Source organism: Chinchilla lanigera, unplaced genomic scaffold (assembly GCF_000276665.1).
Source record: "Chinchilla lanigera isolate Chin_1 unplaced genomic scaffold, ChiLan1.0 scaffold00081, whole genome shotgun sequence".
Taxonomy (NCBI): Eukaryota; Metazoa; Chordata; class Mammalia; order Rodentia; family Chinchillidae; genus Chinchilla; species Chinchilla lanigera.
Window position 1 is genome coordinate 1,250 of NW_004955482.1, and position 22,538 is coordinate 23,787.

The 22,538-nt window shown below is 46.2% G+C and overlaps 2 protein-coding genes across 2 annotated transcripts in view; both read right to left on the reverse strand.

Annotated features, from left to right (window-relative positions):
• Positions 1-1,833: 1,833 nt before the first annotated feature.
• Anhx (anomalous homeobox) lies at positions 1,834-8,308 on the reverse strand. Its single transcript, XM_005403232.1, has 6 exons — positions 8,060-8,308; positions 6,864-6,991; positions 4,490-4,613; positions 3,725-3,941; positions 3,262-3,379; positions 1,834-2,266 (listed from the first exon to the last, which is right to left on the reverse strand). The coding sequence occupies exons 1-6, from the start codon at positions 8,306-8,308 to the stop codon at positions 1,834-1,836; spliced, it is 1,269 nt and encodes a 422-aa protein (XP_005403289.1).
• A 7,451-nt stretch (positions 8,309-15,759) lies between these two features.
• The window catches only part of Znf268 (zinc finger protein 268), a 21,738-nt gene continuing 14,959 nt past the window's right edge, over positions 15,760-22,538 (reverse strand). The window contains 8 exon segments of the mRNA XM_013503577.1: positions 15,760-18,696; positions 18,699-19,024; positions 19,026-19,109; positions 19,111-20,029; positions 20,032-20,093; positions 20,095-20,161; positions 20,164-20,241; positions 20,244-20,840. Of these exon segments, the coding sequence (XP_013359031.1) occupies positions 18,374-18,696; positions 18,699-19,024; positions 19,026-19,109; positions 19,111-20,029; positions 20,032-20,093; positions 20,095-20,161; positions 20,164-20,241; positions 20,244-20,840 (2,456 nt within the window). The 3' untranslated portion in view covers positions 15,760-18,373.

Consider the following 22,538-nt stretch of genomic DNA (forward strand, 5'->3'; position numbering starts at 1 on the left):
GTAAAAGCTGGAAAGCTTAAGATCAAAGCCTTGGCAGGCAGGTGTCTAGGGAGGGCGTTCTTCCTGGTTTCCTGTTCTTTCTGGTGACCATTGTCCACTGTTTCATTGCGTGGCGGGAGGAACTCAGTGTGCTTCTTTGGCTTCTTTGATAAGGGCGCTAATACCAGGCGTGATGGCACACTCCTGTCATCCCAGTATTCAGCAGGCTGAGGCAGGAGGATGGCTATGAGTTCCAGGCCAGTCTGGGCTACAGAGAAAGAAAGTAATAAATGAAAATGGCACTAGTGCCATCCATGAAAGCCCTGCCCTCCCGATGTAGCAGCTCCCACAGGCCCCACCCCTCACAGGGGTGTGGCTTCAGTGTGAGTGGCGGTAGACACACGTTCAGACTTTTGCAGATATCTGCAAGCATGTGGGCTCTGTGTGCCTAGAGTGGGGTGCTTGGTTCTGCACCTCAGTCTGCCCTGTGAGTCCTCTTGGGTCTCCTTGGAGTCACCCTTGACTCCTCCCTCCCAGCAGTGTGCCCTGCCTCCGGGCACTGAGCACCCCAATAACCACCATTCAACAGTCAGAGGGTGAATTCGATGATGTTGCCCAGCTTGGAGGTGTGTGGGACGACCGTCACATTTGGAGCAGAAGCTGCACAGTCTTCTCACAGCCATGGCCCTGTGCCTGTAGCCACCGGGCAGGCTTTGTGCTGGCCCACCAAGTGCACTCCTGCCTCAGAGCCTTTGACGCAGTTTCCTGTTGATGCATCGGGTTGGTTAGGGCTGGGCATTGCCGGGGCGTCTTTGGTCTGTGTGCGGGATGCTGGCTGCCCCTTCTGGTCCCCAGGGTCTGCAGTAGCACTCCCGTCACATTGCGTCCCTCACCCTGCTGTTCCCAACACGGCATTGATGGCTGTGCGCACACAGTGCCCTCCGTCCAAGCCCTGGGGAAACGCGTACCAGCCACTCCTGTGCTATCAGCCGTGGCCCTGGGTCTGACAACTCTGGAAGGGACACATGGTGAGGGGGAGGGGCCGTGGGGTCTGCAGGCCGGGTTCTGGGACTGCAGCAGGTGTGGGGAGCCTTTCCCAGCAGGTCTCTTGCAGGAGGCAGATTGTGGGAGCCCTGAAGTTTGCATTGAGAGTAGGCTGTAGGTGTCATCCATCATCTGGAGGGGAGGGGGCTCCCGCACATCCAGAAGGCAGGCAGATTGGAAATGCTGGGAGGTGGTGGATGTGATAAAAGTAGATGAGGTAAGAAAAATAAAGGCAATGAGAGATTTCAAGAAAAAAAAAAGCTGCAAAGAAAAGATGCACATACCCAAGGAGACCAGAAAATGCAAGTAGAGCCAACATGCCTTGCACTAGTGTAAAATAGTCAGTGTAATATTCAGACAAACAAGTACATGATAGTGTCAGACACACAAATGCTCCTGAACTTGTTTTTGTTTGTTTGTTTGTTTGTTTGTTTTTTCCGGTACCGGGAACCGATCTCATGACCTTGTGCTTGCCAGGCAGGCGCTGTGCCACTGAGCTAAATCCCCAGCCCCCAGACACACAAATGCGTATTGAAGCACATATTTTAAAGGCACCAACAATGGCACATACTTTAAAGGCACAGCTGTAACAATGACTAAGAAAGAAATAAAAGACTTTTCCACTCTGGGCCAAGGGAATAGAACTTGGCCCTCCTCACAAAACAGGTGTCCCCAGAGAGGGGGTGACAGCAGAGGGGCACAGGAGACCAGTTATTTTCTCCCACTTTAATTCTTCCCTTGCTGTCCTTTCAGGTTCATGTCTTTTCCAGCTTTTTTCGAAGTAAAATATGTGAGAATAATCTGGGATGTTTATAGGAGGTCTCTGTTCCAAGTCTTATCAAGCATCACAAATTTAGGCAGAGCCCCCAGCCCACCCCCACTTGCACCCGCGTAGGAGACCCGAGGGCCATGGCGTTTGACGCTGTCTCCTGTTTGTGCACCTGACCTACCTGCAGGGTGCTGGTCACTGAGGACGGCTGTAGACACAGCTACAGTGGCATCTGTAGGCTGCATTCTGGAGCCCAGCCCAAGACTGTGGACTACCGGCCTAGCCTGGAAGCAAACTTCCTTAGAGGAGTCCAGTGCAAGGGACATCAACCATGACTCAGGGGCCGCCAGCGCAGGGTCCAGCATATTGTTACGAGCAGCCAGAGGGCAGAGGCTAGGGCCAGGGCAGACGGGAGCCAGAGCAGTGGGATCATGGCCAGGTCCCTCCTGGTACATCTCACCTCTTTGCAGAGACCTGGGAGACACAGTGGACCACATCTCTGAACGGACAGAGGCTCCCTTGGGCCAGCAGAGAGGCCTGCAGGACCCACCCGACCTCCACAGAAGGATGTGGCACCCAGTATGCTAGTCACACTGCCTGGACCTGCTGAGCCCCTGTAGCTGCAGGGACAGCAGGCCTGGACCTAGAGACACCTAGAAAGACCATTACCCTAGCTGTAAAATATACCACCAGGTATATTTTACAGTGACCTATGCAGTGTTGAAAACTGAGTGAATGGTAATGGGTAATGTTAGGCAATAGGAAACAAGCTGATAATGACTTAATGAATAATGTTCCATATATGTTCTGTGTGTCAGACGGGCTCCCAGATGTCCCTTAGCCCTGGCTGCACCCCCACAGTATATCCTGTCATGACATCTCTTTCATAGGTAAGAGGTCAAGGGAACCTGCCTGTAGTCACACAGCTGGGTGGTGTCCACAACCAGGTGGTGTCATGAGCCCCTGATGTCAGAATAGTACATGCAAAAAGGAAGAAGAGAAAGAAAGGAAACAATGGCCAGATGGGCCCACCCTGAGGTGCTCGGCCATCCTGCTCCTCCCTGCCCTTATACCAGCCTCATGACAGGTGAGTGAAGTGCAGAGAGCACTCACAGGGTGCTGGTGTGCAGTAGGGACTCTATGAGGCTGGCTACTGCTAACTCCAGGAAACATCAAACTGAGGAAACTCCAGACATAAACAGGGGCTGAGGTTTCTAGGTGGTCTCTAGGTGGCAGCCTGGCCTGCATGTGTTTCCTCCTGTCCCTGCCCATTCTCCTAAACACAGGAAGTCAAGAGCACCAGATTCCCCCAATGCTAGCTTCCTTGCTGGTGATTTCGCCACTCTTAGGGCCACCTAAGTCACTGACCTGGTCCCAGGGTCAACCAGGCACACCAGGCCCATTGAACACCCTGGTCTCCACCTAAGGAAGGAGGGAACTGAACAGGTGACATTTGCCCACAGCAGTACCTGGCCACCAGTGGCTTTGAGGCCATGCTGGCCTCAGGAAAGTCTGGGTCTGTGGTCCTTGGCCCCCACGGTCCTGCGATGGTGTCTGAGGATTGTGGAGGCCCACTTTCCTCATAGCCTTCCAGAAGCAGATCAAAGGAGAGAAAGCTTAGTGAGGATTCAAGTCTTTGGTTCCTGCCCAAAAGCAGCTCCCTGGCTGTGAAGAGGGGCCGCTGGTTACCCCTTTATTCTTTCTGTCAACCTCAGTCTGACATTGACCTGAACCAACAGTGCACAATTATGGTCCTGGAGTCTGGTTCGCTCCCAAATCCACTCACTATTGACACCCCAGCCATGTGATGCCGCTGTATGCAGCCTATAATCTGGTATGCAGGGGTATCCCTGGCCCCATGGGGGATCCTGAATCAAGCCAATCACCCCAGAAATCAGCCCCACCACAGAGGACTGGGCCCTTGCCACTCACCGGACCTTCGGGGCCTGCTCAGTAACCCAGAGCTAATGCAAGGACGGTCTGAAGGTGGCAGAGGCCCAAGGCCCCGCTCCCTTGCCCTGGGGGCTCCAGGTACCACGTGCTGGGCTTGCTCTCCTCGCTGGAGAAGGAGCCTCTGGCGCCGTCGGTGGTTGGCAAACCAGTTGTACACTTGCCCAGTGGTCAAGCCTGTCTCCAAAGCCAGATTCTCCTGTCCCAAAACAACAAACCTTCCAGCTGTGAGTCACAGCTGAAGTCCACCATGAAAAGGGGAGGCTGACCCAGCCCAGGCCCTCGCCAGAGAGCAGTGATCCAGTCAGAGCACCAGTGTGCTGGGAAAAGGACTGTCCCCGACTCAGGCCGGGGAGGCTGCAGAAACAGTATGTGGTTCCCAGGGACAGGATACACCATCCTGCCTCAGAGCTGACTCCACCTCTGAGCACCCAGGATCCTGAACCAGAAAAGGCCAGGCTGTAAACACCTGAGCCCCTGAAGGTACAGAGGCCATGGCTGTCCTGACATAGTCTCTTCCCTTGCCTGAGTGACCCTAGGTGTGGGACCCCAGCTGAGGCACTGGAGTCCTGAGAACCAGCCAGGGTGGGAACGAGGACAAGCTGAGGAGGTAGAGACCATCAGTATGCCCAAGGGAAAGACTGAGTGGGCTGTGGTGCCTGAAGGGAGGGGAGGGAGAGGGAAGAAAAACCCAGGGAGGCTTCCTAGGGTAAGGCAACCCCCCAGGTGGGCTCTAGCCCTTCTCACCCACTCGGCCTTGCTGGGGTTGCTGTTCATGGTCGAGACAAAGTCCCACAGCCGCTGGCAAACCTCCCTGGGAAAGTTCCGGCTCTTGGGGGCTTCAGGACTGAGAGCAGTGGGTGGTGGGTTCCTGGAGGACGTGAGGCAGAGGTTTCAGAACAGGACCCCCACCTGCTTCTTGTTCAGGGCCTGGCACCTCAGGAAGGAGAGACTCTTGGCCTTTCCCAGAACAGCATCCACTGTGGCGCTCACTGGGCAGCAGGGAGTGTGACAGCCTCTCTCTGGGCCCTGTTGGGGATTGGTGTCCCCTCCAGGACCTCCCAGTCCCCTAACCCTAACCCACATCTAAGGCCAATGTCCAGCCTTCTGTTTCTCAGCTCCCCGCCATGATTCAGCTCCAGTGGCCAGGCCCTCAACCAGGAAGCCACAGTGATGCCTGTCCTCTCCATGCCCTGCAGGGATTTCAGTCCCAATCACCTGCCAACACAGAGACAGGGGTTAAACTGCTGATGCTGGGCCGGAGAACGTTCAGGATGGTCACATGATTTTTTTTTTTTTCATCTGATGAAAAATCTGATCTTTTCATAAAATATGATATTCACTTGTCTGTGAAGACTTGAGATCCAGCTGCCTCAAGTACTTCTTACATTGTTTACTTCCCAAATGGAGACCATACCAACTCCCAGACCCACCTCCAGCCTGTACACCCTGGGAAGAAAGCACCCCACTCCTGGTGGTTCCTAAGCATGGGGCACCCTGGAGTCCTATGTCACCCTGCAGCAGGTCTCCATAACCCTTCCACCCTCAAACCACAACTAAGTCCTGCCCCACTTCCCACAAGCACCTCCACCTTGTGCCCCAAGGGCAGCCAGTAAGGAGCTCCGGGCCATGCCCAACATCCTGCTGCCAACTGGGCAGGCAAACCCCACCACCACCTGCCTTTGACACCACAGGACCATGCCTACATGTGTCGAGGCTGGTGCACACATTGTCCTCCCCGGTGTCTGCCATCTGCTCCATGACACCAGGTGCCTTTTCCCCCAGAGCTCTGCCATCTCTCCGCTGGACACCTGCTCAGAGGGCAGATACCCCACTAAGGACGCTCCTCTAGGCTGGGACAGGCCCGCAATGACTATCTGGTCTGAAGCAGCCCCCTCACCACAGCTAAGATCCAGCCCTATCCAGCCCTCTTCTGGATAGGTTCTCTACAGGGCACAATAGGAGGGAACCCATGTTCTTTCTTGTCTCCTGTCCAACGTCCCCTCCAGGAAAGCAGGGTTTAATTTCTGTCCCAGCACTAGCACACAGGAGAAGATAGCACCATGCTTGCTGGTGCTTGAGTTGCAGCTTCTGCCAAGCTGTGCTCTGGGAGCTGGTGGTATCAGGAAAGAGCATGATGGACGGCATGCCAAAATCATGGTTGATCCATGGCTGGCTTCCTGAGGGCCAGGCTCACATTATCACTACTGAGTGGGCACCACGTAAGAAAATCTCTCAGGTCCCAAGAGAAACCCAGGACTGCAGCAACCATAACTTTGGCTCAGGAACCCGTCCCACCATGGTGGTTGGAGCTCAGAGCATGACTGCAGCCTGTCATTCCCAGCCTTCCCAGCAAAGACCAAGCCTCCATGGTTCCAGCATTGGCTGGAATCCTGGCCTCGCTTCACCTGTGAAACCTGAGGTACGTGGCCCCACGCTTTTTGTGCCTCAATTTGCTCAACGATGAATGGTATTTACAAATAGTGTAACATCCACCGTCTGGTTGTGGCGGCAATGATTGCCATTGGTAGTTACCTAGGCAGGGTGTGGTGGTGCATGCCTGTAATCCTAGCACTCAGGAGGCTGAAACAGGAAGAGCACCTCCTGTTTGAGGCCAGCCTGGGCTATGAAATGAGTTCAAGGCCAGCCTGAACTACACAAGGAGACCCTGTCTCAAACCAGTGACAACAAAAAGTGATTTAGTGCCTCCTGCACCAGGCACTCCTCTGAGCACTCTCTAGTACCTGGAACACACTTACCTTCATTGCTTCTGAGTGTTATCAGCTCCTAAGTGGGACTTGGTGATCCAGGACCCCTTGCCCAGCCAGGATAGGTGCAGATGGGAAGAGGAAGGGACGTGAGGATGCCCAGCCTGGGCCTCAGCCTCAGTGCTCTGCATAAGGGCACTGGTTTCCAGCCTCCACCCGGCTGAGGTGGCAGGTGGGATGTGCCTCACTGTACATGGCAAGGATGCAACAAGCACTGAAGCCATGCTGCGTCACATGCTGACTGACTATGGATGTGACTTCCTGCCTTGCCTCTACCTCACCTCCACCCTTCTGGGTCTGAGATGCTACATTCAACCCTCAGGAACTCCCAAGACCAGCACACACTAGAGTACCTCTTCCTGCAGAGGAATTTCTGCACTGGGGTTAGCGTGGCCACACCCAGCCTCCTCCTGGCCAGGTGGTAGTGGATGTCATTCCAGAGCTGCACCAGCTCCTGACTGCCTCTTGGCACCTGGCACCCCTGTAAGGAGAGGCTGCTAAGACTTGGCCATCCTTTCCCACCCTAGAGTGTCATGGGGACCTGTTTCTTCCACCCCAGCCTCAGAAGGTACAGGCCCTTGGGAAGGGCTGAGTCTGGGAGAGCTCACTGGTGGACAGTGTCAGCATGGCCCAGCATTGGAGTCTTTAGGATCTGACTTGGGTAGGTCAGTCACCACCCAGACCAGGACAGTACTACCTGTCAGCCATGAACACATCAGAAGCCCCTGAACCCACATTTGAACCCTCCAAGCCTCTTGAGAAACATGTGAGCATAGTTCTCAGGTGCACCTTGCAGAAAAGAAGAACCAGGCATGGAAAAGCCTGATGATATGACTTTGGCCACAGAGCACGGGGCCCATGGTCAGAGCCACAGGGTTCTGACTCCTAGAAGGGCCATTGTCTAACCTAATCTTAAGTGAACAGCCTGCATCTCATATTCAGCACGCTTCCCCCAACCTGTGTCATAGGGAATGAAGGGGTCCCTATTGGTTCCTAGTGACAGTTTGCTCACTCAACACCTTAGCTGGACCCTGCCAATGACCCAGGATACTCAGTGTTGCCTTCCCTGTGATCTACGTCCCTCCATTCACTCAACTCTACCTCTGCAGCACCACTCTGCCCCCGATGCCTATGTCTGCAGACCCTCGTTGGCCAGGAAGGCTCTGAGGAGCATTCAGCCTTCTTTTGCAACTCCAGCAAGGCCCAGTATGGCTGGGCTCTGACCTCTCAGCCTCCCGCCAGCTCTGGGCCCTGATGCAGCCATCTCCACTGCCCTGTCCCTTTCACTTCCTTACTCTGACAGCTGAGAATCAAGCCCACTGTGATCCAGTGTGTGTGTGTATCCCTCCCTGCAGGAGCAGAACCTCAGCATCCCTCGCTGGAGGGCAAAGGGATGACAAGTGACAAGGCCTCTGACTATCCACTAAGGAAAGAGCCAGGAGGGGCAGGGGGCATGCAGGAGCATAGAAGGGTCAGGTCTTCACCAAGTACACAAGTCACCTGCACGTCCTGCACCTCTCTGCACCCCATCATGACTACCCAGTCCTACCTCTAGAAGTTGGCAGGCCACCTGGGACTGCCCCTGCTGGACCAGGACACGGGCACACACCAGGGTCACATCTGCATTATCCAGGAAACATGGACGAAGAGGGCTTTCCAGAACAGCTGCCACCAAAGGCTGCACCTGGGAAAGGTCATCCTGGAGGTCCCGGCACAGCCTGCTTGCCAGGGTCACCAGCTCTGAAGTGAGTGAGCAGGAGCACCCCTGCTCCCGCAGCAGTGTCAGCAAGCTCTGCATCCTGGTCGTCGGCCCCTTTGTCAACACAGAGCAGTCAGAACCACCCACCTGCAGCCTTCCCTGTCCATCCCAGACCATTTCCTGGAGGCTGTGACACCTAACCAGGGGACCCCCAAGAAAAAGCACATGGCACGCTGGAATCACACAACTGCAAGCTTCCTCCCAATTCCCCAGTTTCCTTCTTAAGAATGAGGCCGGCTGTAGTTCCCTGGGCCTGGTGTTGCCACCATCCATCTCCTCCTCCCTCTCACCTCTCTCCCTCACTCCCCTCTAGGTTCCTCTTACTCCTGCAGTGACCTCCGAGGGAAAGGGACCTCATGTCTACCGCGAAGGCTCCTGTGACTGCCAGACAAATGCCCGCCCACCTAGGTATCAGGCAGAGACCCTCCCCACATCCAGGACACTGTGCCAATACCAGCTGGACAAGTGTCACAGCTACAGGGAGGAAGGGCCCTGAGCTCGCCAGGACCTGCTCAGTCCTGAGCTTGCTCCTGGCGGGAGGTTGTGGCTGCCCTCCAGGACCCAGAGTCCTCCTGTCTACAGGCCTCACCTCAGTAGCCTGAAACAAGAAGGGGAGAGCTGGGTCCATGCAGGAAGGCCCCTCCACTGAGTTAGGTCACTGGCTCCTAAGGAGTGCCCTGCCTGACTCCAGCAGATGGAGAAGCTGGCTGGGTAGATGGGTCTGGGAGCCTCACTGTGCACCCTGCCCAGTCCAGAAGGCACCCAAAGCCCCCTAGGGACACCCACTGCAACCTCAAAACACCTTCATCCCCCAGACACCCAGGCCCCTGGCGCAGCCCCATGCCCTGCAGACCCCTCCAAGACTCCAGAGATCTCCCCAACTTCCCGGAGACGCCCTCCTGCCCCAGCGGCGTCCCTGGACAGCTCAGCTGCCTCCTCCCACTCTTCCTTCTTCCCTCTTCTTTTCCCTCTCCTCTCTGTCTTGCCTCTCCCTCCTCTTCTGCCCTTCCCCTCCTTCCCCTTTCCTCTCCACTCCTCCTCTTCTCCCCTTCCATCTTTCTCTCTTCCCTTTCCCCGCCTCCTCTTCCCCACCCCGCTTCGTCCCCTGGCTGGCGGGCTGGCGGGCGCCGGCGCACCTTCAGCGACACAGTCTGCGGGGAGCAGGGGCCCCAGAACCCCGTGACACCAGGCGGAGGTCGTGCAGGTCCCTGTTCTAGGGGACGCCCTTCTGCCCATGCGGTCACAGGAAGAGGTCGCGCGGACCTGCGTAGGGTCTGGGCCACACTGGGCTCCGGGCCGCGGACGCAGTGGGACATGAGACTGCTGTGCGAGACCGGAAGAGCAGCCTCCCTGACGTCACGACGCCGTGTGGCCCCCCTGACGTCACGGCGCCGAATGCTCACGGTGTGGGAAGAAACCCTATGGGCTTAGTTCGGTTCCAGCGACTGTGCTCGGTCCCTGGCGTAGTCTGGACAGGAGCACGTCAGCAGCTCTGGCGCGGAGATGAGGTTGAACTACAGCACCAGGTTCTAGACACACGGCTGCCGACGCAATAGAAATACTTTAGTTTGGTGTTTGCATCACGCATTTCAATTTTCTTTCTTTCTTTTTTTTTTTTTTTTTAATTTGCCTCTGCATACTTTATAACTTCTGTAAAACAACAGTTTTTTTGGGGGGGTTTCTATTTTCGAGTTTCTTCTGTAGGAGTGGAAAGAGAGTGGAAGATGATAGGGTTGAGGGGAAGATTGTTCTGCGGCGTAGTGACCCCGACGTGATACAGGGGATGGAGGGAGATCAGAGGCGACAGCGGCAAACTGCTCACTCCCCACAAGGCCTTCCAGGTGCAGTCACAGATGGGCCATGGACTCTTCACTGAATGATGGAAGCGAGAATGTTCAGGTACCTACACCACTGAATTAACATTGTTGAACTCAACAGATTCTGTGGTTCTAATTATTTGGTATAAAATCTTATCTTCATTTCTGGAAGTTGAATCCAGGGCCTGGAACATGCTAGGCTACCAAAGCTTTGAAACCAGACCAGTTAACCTTCTGTTTGTTTTTTGAGATGAGAGGGATCTCACTTGGTTGCCCAGGCTGTCCACAATCTCCTAGGTTCAAGTGATTCTTCTCCCTCAGCCTCCTGAGTAGCTGGCACTACAGGCGCCATGACTGCACCCAGCTTCAAGATTTTTCTTGACTTGACCACTTGGACATTTAAGTTATAAATATTGTACATAAAGACGACCCCAAAAAACTCGCTTTTAATGGTAGTTTCGCTTGGCAATACAAGGCAGTACCAAAATCTAAGTCACCAGCTCTCTTGTATAGTTATGCTCTCTTCCTCTCAGTGTTCTCCAAAGGAAGTACAGCTATCAACAGTGAGTTGTGAGGCATACTTAGCCACAAGCCTAGATGTTTTGTTCCTTCCTGAACTCGACCTACGGTGGGATCCCAGTGTATTAATTTATTAGCTGTGATTTTGGACAAGTAAGTTAATGGCCTTGTCTGTATCTTCTCTCTGATAAAGTAGGGATTATAGGATTCTTTCTTCATGGGATTGAGATAAATTCAAAAAGTGCTGCCTTCAATATTTTTTTCCTGTCTACATTGATTATTTTTTAACAGTCTAAATCGGATAAGCTCCCCCTCATTACTTTTCCTTTTCAGAAATTTCCTGGGAGTTCTTTCACATCCACCCCCCTTTGTATTTACCTGAACACATTTTTCTAATCCTGGTCCACCAAAGGCTGGGCCTCATTCCGGTCATCCTCCTAGGAACTCCAGCTTCTCTTGAATCCCTGTCACCTGCAGGAAATCGCCTTCCTCACCAGAGGTTCCCCTGAGGGGTCCCCACCCCATGAAGTCTTCTCTGTGCTTCTCCATAGAAGACTTGTGAACACAGGAAGACAGCATAGGCTTCAGAATTAAGAGAGCTGGTGTCCATGGGAAACAAGCCTGACATCCTGGCAAAGGCAAGAAGGAATGTCCGAGCTTGAGAAAGTAACTCCTCTGTTTCCTCTCTTGGAAGAGACAGATGTGGATGGGAGCAGAAAACAGTTAGGATCCTCAATATAAACTGCCCTCCAGAGGTGACCCAAAGGGGACTAGAACAATCCATCTCAGCTGTGACAGCCATGCTCAAAAGGTTGCAAGCTGGCCTTGTCACTAAGGCCTTGTCTGTGGGTTCTTGTGTTCCCTGTCAGAATCAGAAATGCCATGGTACAGAAAAAAGGCTTTATTATATTTGACACAAAGGAGAAACCCATGGGAGACAAGAACTCCAGGCTGACAACTCCAGAGGACAAAGGTGTACAGTTCTTATGCCATCTGAAGTAGCAGGGACCTGGGTTCTTGTCATAAGACATAGAGGTGAGGTTTTACCTGTACCTGTGCTCTTCATCATGCCTCTTCATGCCATGCATGTTTCATTACCATATTAAGTCTCCACCTTTTTGGGAACAACACTATGCAACCAGTTGTCCCTTGCTACCTAGATTTTGCCCCTTATCATCTGGGTTTTGGAATACATTACTCCCTTACCTCAGTGGGTTTGATCGTCATGATCTTGTTTTTCTTAGCCCTGGCTTTTTGGTATCTCAGCTGACCACACAGTCTTTGAAGGGTGAGCTGACTTCCCATTCTCCTATCTGTGGGTGTATTCCCTTAGTCTCAGTCTTGAAAGCTGGTCCACTTTTGAACTGTTTCCCAATATTATGTTACCGCATAAGACTGAGGGCCTGACTGGCTTACTCAGCAAGCTCACAAGCTCAGGTATGTGTGGCTCTGCTGGCACCTCCAGCTGAGGTTTCCCCTGAACTGAGTGCCCTCTTCTGGGTTGTGATCCAAGCCTCCTCCATGAAGGGGCATTATCCATCACCTGGATTCCAGCCTCACCCACTGGGGCACAGCAACCCTCACTGGGATCTGGATCTATAAGGTCCAGGGCGGGGCTGGAGGTTTAGCTCAGCGGCATAGCGCCTGCCTGGCAACGCAAGGTTGTGAGTTTGGTTCCCGGTACCGAAAAAACAAAACAAAACAAAATATAAGGTCTAGGGCATGTATCCCAGAATACTTTGCTTTTCTCCTAAACTTGGCATTGAAGTAAATAATATGTGATGTAAACTGGAGGCTTTTATAGGTAAATAGAAGCAACTAGAGACCATACTCATAAGTGAAATAAATCAGACCCGCATGTGTAAACACCATATTGTCTCCCTAGTGTAAGAAACTGAAAGAGTAAATGAAATCTGAAAGGTAAAATAGATATTGAGAAAGGGAAAGAAACTGCTTAAAAGGAAGGAACAACTGGGGTAAGGGAAAGGAGGAAAGAAAGAAAGAAAAAGAAAGAAAGAAAGAAAGAAAGAAAGAAAGAAAGAAAGAAAGAAAGAAAGGGGAAATATATATATATATATATACACACATGCAATAACTAAGAATTGTACTACTAATTTATATTGGTTTACTGAAAGGAACAGTTAATGCTTAATTTTTTTTTTTTTTTACCAATTTTGCATACCTATATCTGGTAATCTGAACAACTACTTTGAAGATAACAGCATGCAATATAACCACCATTGCTGATTTCCTTTTATCTTGTTTGGAAATTGTGTATCACTTCTAATGTTTTTTTTATTTTCTTTAAAATAAAATTTTTAAAAACACAAAAAAATTTGATGCATTTTGTTTTTTCAGTACTGAGGGCTACCTCAGTGCTTGCCAAGTACTCTACCACTGAGTTTCAGTCCCTACCCTTTTACTTCTGGTAAGTTTTACTTTGTGACAGGTTCTCACTGTTGCCTAGGCTGATTTCCAACTTATGATCCAGCTGCTTCAGCCTCCCACAGTGCTACAATTACAGGTATGTGTCACCACACCTGGCCCAATGTGGCGTTTTTAGAAATCAAAATATATGCCAAAGATTCCATAATCAACAAAATACCAAACTTTTAAATAAAGATAGGATTGCTGTTACTGATTTTTTCTTCTACTGAAGGCTCCTCACCAGCTCCAATCTCTTCTTCCCCTCTGACAGTCAGTCAGGTATCAGGTGGGGGACAGGGACTCAGCACAAGCATCATTTACTGGGTGTATGTGCCAGAAGGCATGTTCAGAGCACCTGATATTCATGATGCTGTAATGTTGTGATGGTTGTTCTGATATGTCATCCCCTACTGACAACACCCACTGGAGAGGTTCAGGCAATAGGTTAGACACACTGACTGTAAAGGGTGGTGTGAGGCCTGTATGGCTTTGAGGTGTGTGTGTGCTTTCCAACATGGCACACTGCTCCTGGGACAAAGGCCTCTGCCATGTAGTGTGCCTCTTGGGTGATCTGCTGGGTTCTCATGGTACCCAGCAGCGCACTGGAACATGGCAAAGGAGGGAAGTATTGATGTGGCCCACACTGTCATCACTGTGCACCTTCTGATGCTTCTTAGTGCATCTGGGCACCTGATTTCGAGGACTCATCCTCTTAAAAGGGTTGTTGGTTGCCTACAACGTAGGGCAGGAAAAATTGATTTATTTATGTATTTTGTTTAAAAGGATGACTGGGTGACTGAGTTAGCTGAATTATTACATGTAAAAAGTTGATTAGAAGTGTAAGTCCAAGAAAATCAAAGTGCATTGTGAAAGTTCTGAGTGTAATTTGTGCAGCCAATTACAGTAAAAATTTCCTGATAGTAAATCTTCCAAATAAAATGTTCCACTTAGAATCAAGTTCACCACGTCTAATAGAACTAACCCTCCTTGCACTTTAGAAACAAAAGGTGGCTTAAACATAGGAGTTCATTGTTTTTGTGTAAAAGACTCAGATGCAGGAAGTCTGGGGCAGAATTAATGTAACAGCTCCTTAGTGATGAGAAAGCTAGGTCACTCTTGTCTGCTGCACATTCTAACAGGCACTTCCATGCTCAAGCTGGATTTGAATTCCAAGGTGGCTCCCAAATCTCCAAGTATCACATTTTACAGATAAGAGGAAAGGCTACAAGATACAAGGGATCTTTCCCCAGCGGTTGCTCTCCCCCAAGAATTTTCCCATTCCACCTCAACATCCTTTTATTTTCGGGAATAAAGACTGGGAATTGAAGCCAGGGTCTTCACATTGAGCTATATCCCCAGCTCTTTTTTTAAAAAAAATATTTTGAGACAAGTTCTTGCTAAGTTCCCCAGACTGGGTTAGAACTCACAATCCACCTGCCTCATCTTTTCTGTGTATTAGAACTTAGTGGCATGACCTCACTTAGCACAAGGACAGTGGAAAAATATAGCTTATGAGCACACTGCCAAGATGAATGCAGTGAATGTATGGGTAATTAAGAGATGTTAAGCCCACTACAACTAGGCTTCTAAACCTGATTGATATTTTGTTGCTGCCAACTGCACATTAGTTTGCTAATTGCATTAAGACATATGGGGGTTTTGTTAACTGTTTTGCTTTTTGGTGCTGGGGCCTTGCACGTGTGAGACAAGTGCTCTATCACTGAGCTACACCCTCACCCCACTTTAAGAATTTTTAAATCTACATTCAGAAGTATGACTTTCAAGTCAATTTTCCCCTAAATATCTGAAAGCAAAGTTCTTATAATGTTGCAGTAGTTTCCCTGGATTTTTTTTTCATAATTATTGGTTTCTCTGAAACCATTTTGTGGGGGAAGAGGTGGAAGGACTAGGTAAATTTATAAGCCAGTGATTTAATTTCATTTACTAGTTGTAAATCAACTTATTTTTGGTAACTTTCAATTACCTGGTAAATTTCTCTTTTAAGAACATTAATCATTAAAATCATTAATCTTTCCCATTTGATGGTTGTCCTTGACATTATGCCAACCCTTCTAGTACTAGTCAAGACTGTGTGTGGATTTGCATGGCATGACATGGCAAACAAATCTAACCCTGGGGCAGTAGTGAACTGAATAGACTTTCTCTTGTCAGTTCATTCTATCTTCTTTGGTGTATCAACAACAAAAATACAGTGATCCCTCACCTATCGTGGGAGTTACATTCCAGAGACCCCTGCAATACATGAAAATCCATGAAGTAGCGATGTTGTATTTATTTTATTATCTATATATATTTTAAGGCTTTATAAACCCTTCTCACAGCCCTATAAACCTTTCTCACTCTCTTATTAACCTTTCCCACACTTATAAACACTTCATGTGCTCTTAAACACTTTCTACACTTTTAAATCTATTTAATTTTAATAACGTAAAATTCTATATGGGTACTTGCTGTAAAGTGGACAAGGAGAGATGCTTCATCCACTGATGAAATACATACTGTATTCTATTTTGATTTCATATTCCTTTAATATTTTTGAATTAACTTTTTATATTTTTATATTGTTTTAAATTTCTTAGGCAAAAATAATTAAAATCACAAATATTACATAAATACCTATATACCACAAAGTCCCAATATAGCAAAAACTCCATGATACAGAATTAGATATATATATATTTTTAAAAACCCACGATACAGTGAAGCCACAATAAGTGAACTGCGATATAGTGAGGGATGACTGTAGGGTTTCTGCTTTAGCAAATATTTGCAATTCTTTTTTATGCAAAGTTCCTCTTTGGTAAATTATCCTTCTTCACCCCATGAATCTTGAGGCTGGATTCTATATGATGAACAGAGCACCAAAAAGATTAGGCAGTCAGAAATTATTAGCTTCTTCTCAAGGAACAGTTTCTTTCAGTAAGAGCTAGGACTCCCTTCTCAGGTAAACAGCACAAAATGGAAGGTGTTTCAAAAATTTTTGCAGTATTTAATATTCATATCCTTCCCAGACAGCCCTAGTCTTACCTGCCACAGCCCTACTCTTTCCAGATTAATAGTCATTCACGTAAACAATTATGTGATCAATGTGAAGAAAAATGACTTTTGGCAAGCAAACAGCTTTATGATTTTCTATCCAGACTACAGCTACACAAAAATATTTCAGGAGTATCATCTTAAGTCTATTGCTCTGAATGTGGCATCTTGAATGGAAGGGTTTTTTGTGGGTACTGGGAATCAAACTCAAGACCTCACACTTCTGAAGACCACTGCACTGCTGAGCTATACCTCTGGCCCCTTGAATGGAGACTTTAAACAAATTATTCTCCATGATCCCCATGGCCACCAGAGGCAGTCACCACATGACCACAGTCTAGAATTTTTACTGTATTTGGAGTTTTTCAGCAGCAACTACTTCATTTCTCCAGAGCTTCAGTATGTATATGATTCTAGTAACTATTTTCACCCCATTGTACCAAGACCAAGTTCCTGCCATGAGGTATGAATACAGAATTGAAAGCTTTTCTCCTGTGTAGGAAACCACTATTTCCTAATATCCACAAAGTCTTTCAAGCTTCTGCCTATACACCTCACTCTAGTGCTTACTCTTGAAACAGGAAGTTACTAAGCTATAAGCAATACACAAAACAGCTAACATACCCAGACAAAGAACAAGGTACAAGGAGGTCAAATAACTCATATTAAAAGAAATAAAATGAATTATGTTAAGAAAATAACAACTAAAGCTTTTGTGGGAAATCTATGCAGAATTATCACATCAAGATGCTATGGTAGGATAAAAGCCCAGACTGTTTTGTTCATAAAAACTCTATTCAAAATTCAGAGGAGTAGCTCAGCTATCCTTAGTGATCATGCCTCATCCTTAGAAGGGCACCCTGAGTGATGGCTCCATCATGAACATGTACATTGTGAGGGTTACTTCTCTTAAAATAGTATGTTCTAGCCAGTGAAAGCAGAACAGATTCCAGCATATACCAACCCATGAAATGTATACCATATTGCTTTCTATAACTAAAGCAGTACCAGCAAGCTGTAATTGTTAAAAATACAGTGAAAATATAGTGTTACTAGGAGATAACATTATCTACTGAGTAGTTTTACATAAGGCATTTATATGTAAAATGCCCACCTATGCAAAATTCATATTACATAGCACAAACAGGAAAATATTCTAAATTGCCTCTGTGGGTCTGAGAATACATTATTATTACTGTGATTATTACATAAAAAGAACTTTAAATACTATTTCTAGTATTTTCTATATAGTATTACTGTGATTGTTACATAAAAAGAACTTTAAATATTATTTCTAGTATTTTCTCCACTCTTCATGAAATTTGAAACATTTGCAAAATAATTTCCCTTAAAAATCATTTCTAAAGGAAGCTCTTTCCAAGTAGTTAAAATAAGTAATTTTAGAGTAAGTTCTGATATACAATAAGGTGATCATTATGACTGAAGATTTACCTCATGACATGTTCATACATATTCATTCTTCCTGAATAATGTCATTTCTAGATGAAGAATTTTTTTTTAAATAAATATATTTACAATTCATTTAATGGCAACTGGTAATTGCACAATTTCCCAACTTAGGTCAAACATACTTTAGACAAATCTAAAAATTAGTGCTGATTCTTTGGATCTGGTTTATCACCAGCATTTATAAAACCAGACCTAGGGAAAGATCTAGGTCTGGGGACACATGCATGATCTTACTATAGCAAATGTTTAGTCTTCCCTGATTATGACACAAGCAGAACAATGAGAATATTTGTGAAGAATTACTCATATCTTTCTCCTAAGATATATATTCTTGGCACCTAAAATGCTATAAAGTTAGTGATTCTGCCATTCATTGGTTCTGTAATTTTTCTCATTAAACTCCTCATACTTAATAAACAATGTCAAAGGAGTCTATTCTATATTCAATTTCATGAACCTTCCTCTTTATAAATTTTATCATATAATTAATATGATTTGCCTATATTCACTTCACTTATGTAGGTCCTCACATGTAGAAACTGTTAAAAATGTGACTTAGGCCAGATGCAGTGGCATACACCAGTAGTCACAATCACTTATGGGGCTAAGGTAGGAGCATCACTTGTGCCTAGTACTCAGGACCAGCCTGAGCAACACAAGGTCTGTCTCAAAAAAAAATAAACACTTGCTGCCAGAAACTTTCATACAGCTTTCTCAACCTATAGGATCCTATATTTTATACTGTTTTGTGTGTAAAGAACAGCTTTCTGTGGATTTTCTTGCATATACTATGGATTCATAAGGCTTTTTCTGTTCAGTGTGAATTTTCTGGTGTACATAGAGATAATTCTGTTAGAACTTCTCTTCTGTGTGATATTGTTGGCATCTCCTGTGAATTGACTTTTAAGTTTCTTATATGTAATTCAGTAGTATGTTCCTCATCTACATGAGTTCTCTGATGCTTAATGAGCTGTGATTTCCAAAGAACAGCTTTCCCATACTCAGTGCATTGACAGGATATCTCTCCTGTGTGTATCCTCTGATGTGCACTGAGAATTGAGTTCTGAGAGGTTTTCCCACATTCATTGCATCCATAGGGTTTCTCTCCTGAATGGGTTCGCTGATGTACAACAAGCTAGATTTCCTGATGAAGGCTTTTCCACATTCATTGCATTCATAGGACTTCTTTCTTGTGCACATTCTTTGATGTACAAGGAGTTGTAATTTCCCAATGAAGGATTTTTCACACTGATTGCATTTATAGGGGTTTGGTCCTTCATGAGTTTTCTCATGTACAGTGAGCAGTGATTTCCAAATGAAAGCTTTCCCACACTCACTACATTCGTATGATTTCTCTCTGGAATGAGTTCTCATGTGTATGGTAAGGTATGATTTGCTACTAAAGGTTTTCCCACAGTCACTACACTCATAGGGTTTCTGTCCTGCATGAGTCCTCTGGTGTGATCTGGTCATTCCTATTAAAGGCTTTCCCACATTCTCTGCATTCATAGATATTTTCTCCTGTGTGAATTCTCTGATGCACAATGAGAATTGAAGCTGAAGGACTTCCCACATTCACTGTGTTCATGTGGTTTCTCTCCTGTGTAGATTCGCATGTGTATAATGAGGTATTACTTGCTCCTAAAGGCTTTGCCACACTCACTGCATCCATGTGGCTTTACTCCAGTATGACTTCTTTGGTGTACAATGAGCTGTGACTTTAGACTGAATGCCTTCCCACATGCACTGCACCCATGGGGCTTTGCACCCATGTGAGCCCACTGATGTACAATAAGCTGAGACTTGAATGTAAAAGCTTTTCCACATTCCCTACAACCATAGGGTTTCTTCCCTGTATGAGTTCTCTGATAGACAATGAGGTTTGACTTTACACTAAAGGCCTTCTGACATTCACTGCACTCAAATGGCTTCTCTCCTGCATGAGCTCTATGATGTATAATTAGCTGTGATTTCAAACCGAAAGCTTTCCCACAGTCACTGCACTTACAAGACTTTTCCCATGCATGAGTCCTCCGGTGTGAAATGAGCTGATATTTCCAACTAAAAGCTTTCCCACATTGGTAGCATTGATAGGGGCTCTCTCCTATGTGAATTATCTGGTATATAATGAGTTGTGAATTAAAACTGAAGACTTTCCCACAATCACTGCATTCATGGAGTTTCTCTCCTGTGTGCGTCTGCATGAGGTATGACTGGATCCTGAAAGCTTTGCCACATTCACTGCATACATAAGGTTTTATTCCTGTATGACTTCTCTGATGTACAGTGAGCTGCAACTTCAAACTGAACACCTTCTCACACTGAATATTCCCATACGACCTTATTCCTGTGTGAGCCCCCTGATGTTAAATGAGCTGAGACTTAAATGTTAAGGTTTTTCTGCATTCAGTACATCCATAGGGCTTCTCCCCTGTATGAATTCTCTGATGGACCACAAGGTTTGACTTGTATTAAAGGCTTTCTGACATTCTCTGCACTCATATGTTTTCTCTCCTGTGTGAATTCTTTTGAGGTATGATCTGTAGTTTGAAACCAAAAGCTTTCCCACATTCATCACACATATAGGGTTTCTGTCCTAAGGAGTCCTCTGATGTGAAACAAGCTGTTTTTTTCTACTGAAGACTCTTCCACAGCATTCATGTGGATTTTCAACTGTGTGAGTCTCTGACATATACCTAGTTGTGAATTCAAATTGAATGTTTCCTCACATTCACTGCATTTGTGAAGTTTCTCTCCTGTGTGAGTCTTCTTATGTACAGTGAGGTATGACTTGGTGCTGAAGGCTTTCCCACATTCATGACATTCATAGGGGTTCTCTTCTGTGTGAGTCCGCTGATGTACTACAAGGTATGACCTGCTACTGGAGGCTTTCTCATAGCAGCTGCATTCAAAAGGTTTTTCTCTACTACACACTTGTTGGCACATACCTTGTACATTCTTATTGACAGTTTTTCTAGATTCATTACATTCACAGTGTTTTATTCCAGTAAAAGTTTGCTCATATTCAGAAGGGAAGAATGATTCCCCAAGTATATGAAACCTACTAGGATTCTTTTGAGCACAACTGCCAGTGAAACCTATATATTTCAAACTCTTTCCATGTGTGCCACATTTCTGAAGATTCTGTATTGAAGAAGCATAGTTTCTCTTAGAACACATTTGTCCAGATGCATTACATCCATAGCCTTTTGCCACATTTTGCAACTTGTCTTGGTTTTCTTGATGCCATACTATATGATCATCAATTCCCCAGATATTGCCTGGAAATGAAAACAGTCATATGTGATAAATAATAACATGATCCTGGTACAGTATAAAACTGTATTTAAAATGCAATTTCCCAAGATTTTTCTTTTAATTTTGGACATCAAAATTTTTTTTTAAGTACTAGGGATTGAATTACAGCCTCATGCCTGCTAGGCAAGTACTCTAACACTGAGCTACATTACCAGTCCTTTTTATGTTTTAGTTTGAGACATGATCTGAGTTGCCCAGGCTTCATTTGAATTTGTGATCCTCTTGCCTCAACCCCCAGAGCAGCTGGGATTATGGGTGTGTACCACCATACCTGACAGATATCAAATCTTTATATAACTAAAATTGCAAGTATTAATATTCTCAATTTACTGAGCACTGAAGAAAAAGCAAAATAAGTGAGGTAGATATAAGAAACTGACAATGAATAAAGACTTTAAGTTGTAAATTTTTGCCCAACAGAAGCAAAACAGGCTCAAGAAACTGAAGATAATACAAAGAGGTTGTAAGGAGTCTCTGACTATTAGCCTCATATAACAAATAATTACTAAATACCTACTTTGTGGCAAACACTGTGTGCTAGAGAAATGGCAAAGAACATTGCAAAACTGTTCCCAGTCCTCCTGGGAATCCACTGTCCCACTGAATACCTACACCATGGATGTAAACAGGCTCACAAGGAACATCATCATGAAGTTTGAGGACATGGAGGATAAGAAGCAGCTCTTAACACCTTTCGAGAAACAAAACCAAAACCATTTCACATAATGGAGCAAAAATTCAGACAAATGGCAACAGACTTACACCAATACAAACAGAAAGAAAACACAGCGACTGAAAATAAAAACATCTTCAGACACACAGGCCTCAACGTTTGTATCACATGTGCCCTTTCATAAGAAGCCACTGGAGAAAGTGCTTCAACAAGACAAAGCAAGAAAAGGGTGACAGCATAGAAAAAAACATGCTCACAATGGAGCTCCCTAGATAAGAACTATACAGGAGGCCTTGAGGAAAACTACACTAATGTGGACCAAGTTAAAAGTCCTAGGAATGATTTTGCCAAAAAGAACAAATGGATAGAATTACTAATTGGGCCAAATGTTCCCCAAACATTTTAAAAGAGGACTGACAGTATGGTTCAGTAGTAGAAGCATACCAGGGATATGATTCACTAGTCTCATGCCTAGCAAGCCTGAGACCCTGAGTTTAATTTCCAGCACCACCACCACCCCCTAAAGAAAGAAAAATCATCAGAAGAGTCTGAGGTAAATGATAAACACATTCTTAATATGTCACTGGTATTAGCAAAGAAAATAAAATAGGCAAATAAAATAACTGGAAAAATTATAAACAAAAATAATTTAATTTTCCCATGATTTACCTATAAAGGGAAATTACATAGTCATAATAATGCAAAAACTGAAGACTGATCTTATCAAATACATAAAATGACTATATGAGGATGATGGGGTACAGGAAAGAACAGTGTCTGTGTGATCGGGGAAGTTTGCAGGAGAGTATCAAAGATTCAAAACAACATTCTATACTGAGAAATCATTAGGAAAAGTCACAGTGCAGTAAATAAGCTGATTATTGAGAAACATGGAGGAAAACAACATAAGAAACAATTAAGAGATATCAGTGGCTGATTCTAAGAGCAATGTAAAATAGAAGGCACACAATGGACAGGTTTTTTTTTT

Coding starts and splice junctions, on each gene's coding strand:
- Anhx (XM_005403232.1), bottom strand. CDS start 8,308: ATGCAGAGCTTGCTGACACTGCTGCGGGAGCAGGGGTGCTCCTGCTCA. Junction 4,614..6,863: donor AAATTCCTCTGCAGGAAGAG/GTACTCTAGTGT, acceptor CACGTCCTCCAG/GAACCCACCACCCACTGCTC. Junction 3,942..4,489: donor ACCCCAGCAAGGCCGAGTGG/GTGAGAAGGGCT, acceptor GTTTTGGGACAG/GAGAATCTGGCTTTGGAGAC.